Below are 7,590 nucleotides of genomic sequence, written 5' to 3'. Positions count from 1 at the left end.
TGACAATAAAGCAGTGTTATGACTGTTGTGTGCAATAACAAAGCTGTGAGATAACATGGACCACAATCAAAGAGTTAAACCATTAATGATGAAGTTCATCTGAATTAAGAGCTTCTAACGTCAAGAGGAAGCCACAAATATTAATCAATACAAAATGTACTTTTTCAGGGATTGTATTGAATAAATGGAAATCTTTGTGGAGCAGACACTGTCTCTGTCACTCCTCAGCCTCTCTACAGTATATTGGCCTCACAGGAGCCCGGCTGCAGAATCAGCAGAGTCACAATGAGTTTAACAGCTTTTCTGAACCAGCGGTAGAACAGTGCATAGATCAAAGGGTTCAGACAGGAGTTAAAGTAAAACAGAAAGAGCACAAAAGATGCAAATGAAGTATTCATCACACTGTCCACAGCAAGAGTGTAACAGTAAAATGGGCAGAAACACATTAGATACACAACCACAAGAACACCCAAAGTCCTGGCTGCTTTCAGCTCAGACTTCTTTGTTGTCACTGAAACCTGCAGACTGACAGCTGTAACGTGAGAGCGCATGGTACGAGCCTGAGACGCAGCCACCACAAAGACTCTCAGATACAGAAATGCGATGATTGTCACTGGAATAATGAAGGATAAGAACAGGTCAATAGTTACTGCAAGGTGATCACTAAATAACACACACTCTCCATGGCAGGATTTAGTCCTGCCTGGTTGAATCAGGACATCCTTCGTGTAGAAACAGCTGTAGAGAGCAGCACAGAGCCAACACACACAGACACACACTTTGACTCTTGTCACAGTAACTCTGGTGGAGTAATGCAAAGGGTCACAGATAGCCACATAGCGGTCAACTGATATGAGAATGATGTTTCCTATAGAAGCTATGCCAATGTTGCAGCTCAGATAAAAGTATAAAGAGCACATGATATCACCGAGAACCCAGCAGGAGGTTTTTCTAAAGATTTCTCCTGGCATCAGCAGGAGGCCCACAAGAAAGTCTGAGACAGCCAGAGAGAGGAGGAGGTTGTTAGTGGGAGTGTGGAGCCGCCTGCAGGGAGAACAAAAAGCATCAATTACCCATTAATCATGTCTATATGAATAAAGACATGACACTGGTGCAGCTACAGCAGTATAAACTTTACAGTTATGATTCAAATACACCAATGAGTATTGCTGATCACATAAAGACATAAATTTCAGCTAAGAAGGTAATCTCTGCCTAAAGTGGGAGACTGAGATGATGACGAGCAGATTGAGAGATACAGTCATCAGAGAGACCAGCGACAGCACGATGTTCAGCAGCACAGCTCCAGTCCAGGGAAGTGTCGGCTTAATGCAGGAGGCATTGAGGAGTTGTGGGAAGCAGAGCGCCACTCCAGCCTGAGCCTCCATCATCAGGACTTAGAACTCTTTGTAGCATAGCTTATTTATCTCTTTCTGTGATCCCTCCTCTCCAACTGTCTCTTAACAACCAACGTGGCAACCCCCAGGGCTCAGACTTGAAGCCAATGCAGACATATTTGCAATTCACCCTGCAGCCACTAGGGGTTGGCTCCAAGAGCGAGTCAATCCCCATAGACTGCCATGTTAAAATGAACAACTTAACAGCAGAAATAAACCTGTTTACAGCCTGGTTAAAAAAACTGAGTCTGGTCTCAAATTATTTATTCCCTTGTAGTGACAACTGTACGGGGTGTTTTTTTTCCATGGGGGGCAGGGAGGCATGGCAGCTACCCTAGCTGGCCATACGCCCACCACACGGCTCAGACTATGTGCAGTTATATGTAGTGTATCAGACCTCACACAGGTTGGACAATTCAATTCAATTCAGTTTTATTTATATAGCGCATTTTACAATCAGAAATTGTCTCAAAGTGCTTCACAGAAACTCAGAGCATGAGACCCAGAGCCTGAACCCCCTTAAGAGCACTGTGGCAAGGAAAAACTCCCTTTAAGAGGAAGAAACCTTGAGCAGGACACGTCTCTTAAGGAAGAACCTTCCTGCTGCCAGTCGGCCGATAAAATTAAATATCTGTTTAATTTTCATGCCACAGCAAATTGTTGATGACTCACAGATTATCTGCCAGCACTCTTTTCATCTACCACATGATTACAGTAGAGCATGACACGGGAGTGGATTTTCGCTCCTGTCCCATCTTGCTCCCAGAGAAAAGAAATCCCATCCTGCTCCCATTCAAAATTAATTCCACTTCCATCCCACTCCTGCCAGCTGCTAATTACCTGTATTAGCGCTGCATGACATGCAGACCAGCCCGGTCTGCATCCCTCATTCAGGTAAACAGATATTTGGGCAACCAATCAAAACCGTGAAATCCCCAACAGTAACATATTGCTGCTGCTGCGCTTCAAACATGTTCACTAAACTGTTTCTGCCGACGTTCAGCAGCAGAACGTCTTCAAAATGTGTCCGTACGTGTGTGTGTGTGCGATGCAGTGGGAGGGCCATACTTGGAGTTCTGCAGATGTTTCTAGTGAAGTATGTCTGGCCCAAACGAACTTTGTTCTTGTCACCTCGACTCTTGTGGAGTGTGTAACAAGTTTTAGCGCACCACATCCAGCTCTCTGCACATACCATCTGTGTTCTTCTTCTTCTTCTGGGTTTCCATAGACTGTCTCGGTCTGACCCGGCCTTCACTGTCTCTGATTGGTTTAGACCACGATGTGGGCCTGATGTGTGTCTGTTGTTGGACGACAGGTAGACTTTCAGAGTCACAGACAATGTATCTCTCTCTAACAGCTGGTCGCACTGGTGCGACCCCAGATATTTTTTGGTTGCACCATTGAGAAATCGTTTAACACAGAAAATCCTAATCTATTAATGGCGTTCCCGCTCCTGCCCACTCCCGTTGATTTTTATTCAACCGTCCCAATCACGAGATTAATAAAATTTTGAATCACATCCCACTGGAATCACAAGACTTGTGGGAAATCCCGGCAAATGTCATCCTCTAGATTGCAGCTAATGTGTCCAGCAGTTAAGACTGTGTTCTTGAATCAAGGCCCAGCTACACCTGGCATTATTTGATTGTGGTGCTGTAGGGCATCTAGTGGGGAGCAGCAGTCACCATGTAAAGGTCATAGGACTTGAGGTTTTACCTTGCTGAGTGATGGGAGGCCTTTGTTCATTTATAAGGAGAGAAATCAAAGGCTTCTGTATAGAGGAGTCACAGGAAGGGAGGACAAAGAGTGTGAGACTGTAATAACATGCACAGATTTTACAAACACACCAAATAATCAATTTCAAGAACAATTCAATTAACGTAGCTGTTTTAATGTGCATGCCGCGCCATATTTAAATTCCCATCAAAATTGGGCAACATCGTCGCACCACTTTGACACAATCAGTCTACAAATGTGTCCTTCAGAGGATCAGGCCCTGTAATAAGGACACAGCTTCGACCCGTCAGTACAGCACTAAGTGAAGCAGAAGTCAGGCTCTCCACTTCCACAATCTGATGCAGAAATATTCAGTCAGAACAGACACATCTTTAATCAAAGTTAAATACTTTGAGAGCTGTAAAGATGCAGGATTCTTCACAACCTCTGCTCAAAGAGAGTGATAGTTTTGTTTTTATGGTGCCATTGCAGCATGTTGCTGTGACGCAGGCACTGTCTCTGTCACTCTTCAGCCTCTCTACAGTATGTTGGCCTCACAGGAGCCCGGCTGCAGAATCAGCAGAGTCACAATGAGTTTAACAGCTTTTCTGAACCAGCGGTAGAACAGTGCATAGATCAAAGGGTTCAAACATGAGTTAAAGTAAAACAGAAAGACCATAAAAGATGCAAATGAAGTATTGATCACACTGTCCACAGCAAGAGTGTAACAGTAAAATGGACAGAAACACATTAGATACACAACCACAAGAACACCCAGAGTCCTGGCTGCTTTCAGCTCAGACTTCTTTGTTGTCAGTCTGCAGGTTTCAGTGACAGCTGTAACGTGAGAGCGCATGGTACGAGCCTGAGACACAGCCACAACAAAGACTCTCAGATACAGAACTAGGATGATGGTCACTGGAATAATGAAGGATAAGAACAGGTCAATAGTTCCTGTAACATGATCAATGACTAACACACACTCTCCATGGCAGGATTTAGTCCTGCCTGGTTGAATCAGGACATCCTTCATGTAGAAACAGCTGTAGAGAGCAGCACAGAACCAACACAGACAGACACACAGTTTGACTCTTGTCACCGTAACCCGTGTGGGGTAATGCAAAGGGTCACAGATCGCCACATAGCGGTCAGCTGATATGAGAACGATGTTTCCTATAGAAGCAGAGACAACATTGCCGCTCAGATAACAGCATAAAGAGCACATGATATCACCGAGAACCCAGCAGGAGGTTTTTCTATAGATTTCTCCTGGCATCAGCAGGAGGCCCACAAAAAAGTCTGAGACAGCCTGAGACAGGAGGAGGATGTTAGTGGGAGTGTGGAGCCGCCTGCAGGGAGAACAAGAAGCATTAATTACCCATTAATCATGTCTATATGAATAAAAACATGACACTGGTGCAGCTACAGCAGTAGAAACTTTACATTTATGATTCAAATACACCAATGAGTATTGCTGATCACATAAAGACATAAATTTAAGCTAAGAAGGTAATCTCTGCCTGAAGTGGGAGACTGAGATGATGACGAGCAGATTGAGAGATACAGTCATCAGAGAGACCAGCGACAGCACGCTGTTCAGCAGCACAGCTTCAGTCCAGGGAAGTGTCGGCTTCCTGCAGGAGGCATTGAGGAGTTGTGGGAAGCAGAGCGCCACTCCAGCCTGAGCCTCCATCATCAGGACTCAGAACTCTTTGTAGCATAGCTTATTTATCTCTTTCTGTGATCCCTCCTCTCCAACAGTCTCTTTACAATCAACGTGGCAACCTTCAGGGCTCAGACTTGAAGCCAATGCAGACATATTTGCAATTCACCCTGGAGCCACAAGGCCTGGCTCCAAGAGCGAGCGAATCCCCATACACTGCCATGTTAAAATGGACAACATTACAGCAGAAATAAAGCCGTTTACAGCCTGAAAAAAAAAATGATTCTGGTAAAACATTTTGTGGATTGCCCTCTTCAAAAGGACACAGCCCTTGAGTCTGGCAGAGGCTAGATTTTGTTGGTTGGACTTTATGTGACAAAAGGGGATGGTGGTTTCTGTTGATCTCTGAAGTAGTGGTTTGAGAGACACCAGGTGCAGAAACTTCCACAGGTCGCTGATGTTACTTGGAGGTGGTTGTGACAGCCATCTTAGCTCTCAGGCCTTGGCTTCTCAGGATCTTCTTAATAGAAGAGGTTCCGAGTGACCAACATGATTAACTGTAACTCTGGCAGTCATCCAGGAATTCACAGAACCATAGTTACATTTGTAACTTCTGTTTTAGTCCTTTCTGACTGCCAGAGTTACAGTTGTGTAGAAGCCGATAGGAGGACTGCTGATGCCAGTGCACAGACTTCCTGCAATGAGACCCCCCACTTTGATGCCCAAGATGTAGTCACTGCCCGGATAGAATGACATCTGATTATCATGCAGTGCTTATGACACTTCTGTGCACTGAACAAAGCGAATGTGAACCCTAATTGACCAACGACATACAGTTAAACCATTAAAGGTAAAATCAACAATCTAATTGATCTAATTCAATCTTTTTTAAATTCATTAAGTCTGTGACTGTAAATGAGCAGTCACTGAGCAGGCTTCATCTCTGTCATTCCTCCATGTTTTCCTACAGTGTGTCGGTCTCACAGGAGCTCAGCTGCAGAGTCACAATATGTTAAACAGCCTTTTTTTCAATCCAGCTATATAAGGGTCACAGGGTTCAACGCTGATTTAAAGTAACACAGAAAGACCACAAAAGATGCAAATGAAGTATTGATCACTGTTATAAAGGCATAACAGTGATATCAGAGACACAATCACCCATTCCCAGAAGCCTTACCAAGGCCATCCCTGACCTACATGTGGAGGGATGATGTGGTTCATGTGCCAGGTGACAAAGCCTTACCAAGGAAATCACCTCTGACCATAGCTAGTGAACACTATGTCCACAATGAAGGACTGTAGGACATCAGGACTGTACAAATATCAGGTCATAATGAGAGCCTTCCCTACTTCCCAATTCAAAGACAGCATCTATTGAAGGCCTACATAGGTCTGTGCTTCATAAGCCTTGAAAGTCTATAAAGGACTTCCTGTCTTGTTGACATTGCTATAGTTACTCTTTAACTGTTGTAGTCAAGTTTGTGGAGTTCACTATAATTTATTGTCACAAGAATCCTGTGATTTCAGGGCTTGGCAGCTGCCCTAGCTGGCCCTACCACCACCACATGGCTCAGACAATGTGGTGGTGGCTGTGTGAGGCTTATCAGACCTCACACAGCTTGGACAACCTCACAAAAGTTGCCAATATCTTTTTAATTTCCATGCCACAGCAAATTGTTGATGACCCACAGATTTTCTGTCAGCATCTATCACATGATTGCAGCTAATGTGTCCAGCAGTCAAGACTGTGTTCTTGAATCAAGGGCCAGCTGTACCTGGCAGTATTTGATTGTGGTGCTGTAGGGCCTCTAGTGGTAAGCAGCAGTCACCATCTAAAGGTCTTATTGTGTGTATGGGACTTGAGGTTTTAGTGATGGGAGGCCTTTGTACATTTACAAGGAGAGAAATTAAAGGACCCACATGCTTCTGCATAGAGGAGTCAAAGGAAGGGAGGACGAAGAGTGTGAAAACGTAATAACATGCACAGATGTTACAAACACACCAAATAACTATCAATTTTGAGAACAATTAAATTAACTTAGCTGTTTTAGGGGTGAGAACTTAATTTCCCCATGGGGATTAACAAAGTAATTCTTAATCTTAATCTTAATCTTAATGACTGAGCTGCTCATATTATAAAGGCCAAAGATCACCGTGCACAGGATACACTAATTCCCCATTGTGGAACTAATAAACGTATTCTTAATTCTTGATTAAAATATGCATACGACACACATGCACACAATGATGTTTTTTTCTTAAGACTTGTATATTGTGCACAAGACATAAAGATAATCTGTTCAGACACACATCAATGTGTGCAGACAGGCAACTTAATCATGCACATCAATATAATATAAAAAAGTTAACATGGAGGTCTGTGGGTATTGAGTTCTGAGAAAACAACTATTGCACCAACTATTGCATCACATGTTGGTGTGGTGGCTGCATCATGTATTGTTTTTTAACACCTTTGATTGCAGCGACACCTCGGAGGTTGAGATGTCATCATCAGAACCTCATCAATGCAGGTGTGAACACTTTCTGTCTGGAGGGGGTTCAGAGTGCTGCCATTAGGAGCAACTAATGGGTTGCAAAACACAGAAAAGCTCATGGGACTCAGGGAGGTGTGTGTGTATTTGTGATGGTAGTGGATTAGAGGGTGGGTATGTCTGTTTGGTCAGTTAATGGCAAAAACAACAGCAAAAATAACTTTAACAAAGTAATCTTTCCAAACACTAACCTGTGAAGTTATTGCAACTGAATGAAGTTGTGTGCATTAAAACTTCACAAACAGGTCCACAAAGAATTCAC

At 43.6% G+C, this 7,590-nt stretch overlaps 2 protein-coding genes across 2 annotated transcripts; both read right to left on the bottom strand.

Moving 5' to 3' along the window:
• Positions 1-233: 233 nt before the first annotated feature.
• On the bottom strand, positions 234-1,391 carry LOC114426321 (trace amine-associated receptor 13c-like). The gene is made up of 2 exons (XM_028393658.1): positions 1,216-1,391; positions 234-1,044 (listed from the first exon to the last, which is right to left on the bottom strand). The coding sequence occupies exons 1-2, from the start codon at positions 1,389-1,391 to the stop codon at positions 234-236; spliced, it is 987 nt and encodes a 328-aa protein (XP_028249459.1).
• Positions 1,392-3,651: 2,260 nt separating this feature from the next.
• LOC114426539 (trace amine-associated receptor 13c-like) lies at positions 3,652-4,809 on the bottom strand. The gene is made up of 2 exons (XM_028394019.1): positions 4,634-4,809; positions 3,652-4,462 (listed from the first exon to the last, which is right to left on the bottom strand). The coding sequence occupies exons 1-2, from the start codon at positions 4,807-4,809 to the stop codon at positions 3,652-3,654; spliced, it is 987 nt and encodes a 328-aa protein (XP_028249820.1).
• Positions 4,810-7,590: the final 2,781 nt, after the last annotated feature.

This window comes from Parambassis ranga, chromosome 21 (assembly GCF_900634625.1).
Source record: "Parambassis ranga chromosome 21, fParRan2.1, whole genome shotgun sequence".
In the NCBI taxonomy this organism is placed as follows: Eukaryota; Metazoa; Chordata; class Actinopteri; family Ambassidae; genus Parambassis; species Parambassis ranga.
Note: the sequence above shows the minus strand (reverse complement) of the source record. Positions and strands in the feature narration are given on the sequence as shown.

What these genes read in the sequence shown, in the direction of transcription:
- LOC114426321 (XM_028393658.1), bottom strand. Translation starts at nt 1,391, where the DNA reads ATGATGGAGGCTCAGGCTGGAGTGGCGCTCTGCTTCCCACAACTCCTC. An exon ending in ATCTCAGTCTCCCACTTTAG is followed by an intron (nt 1,045 to 1,215) that starts GCAGAGATTACC and finishes TTCTCCCTGCAG; the next exon opens with GCGGCTCCACACTCCCACTA.
- LOC114426539 (XM_028394019.1), bottom strand. Translation starts at nt 4,809, where the DNA reads ATGATGGAGGCTCAGGCTGGAGTGGCGCTCTGCTTCCCACAACTCCTC. An exon ending in ATCTCAGTCTCCCACTTCAG is followed by an intron (nt 4,463 to 4,633) that starts GCAGAGATTACC and finishes TTCTCCCTGCAG; the next exon opens with GCGGCTCCACACTCCCACTA.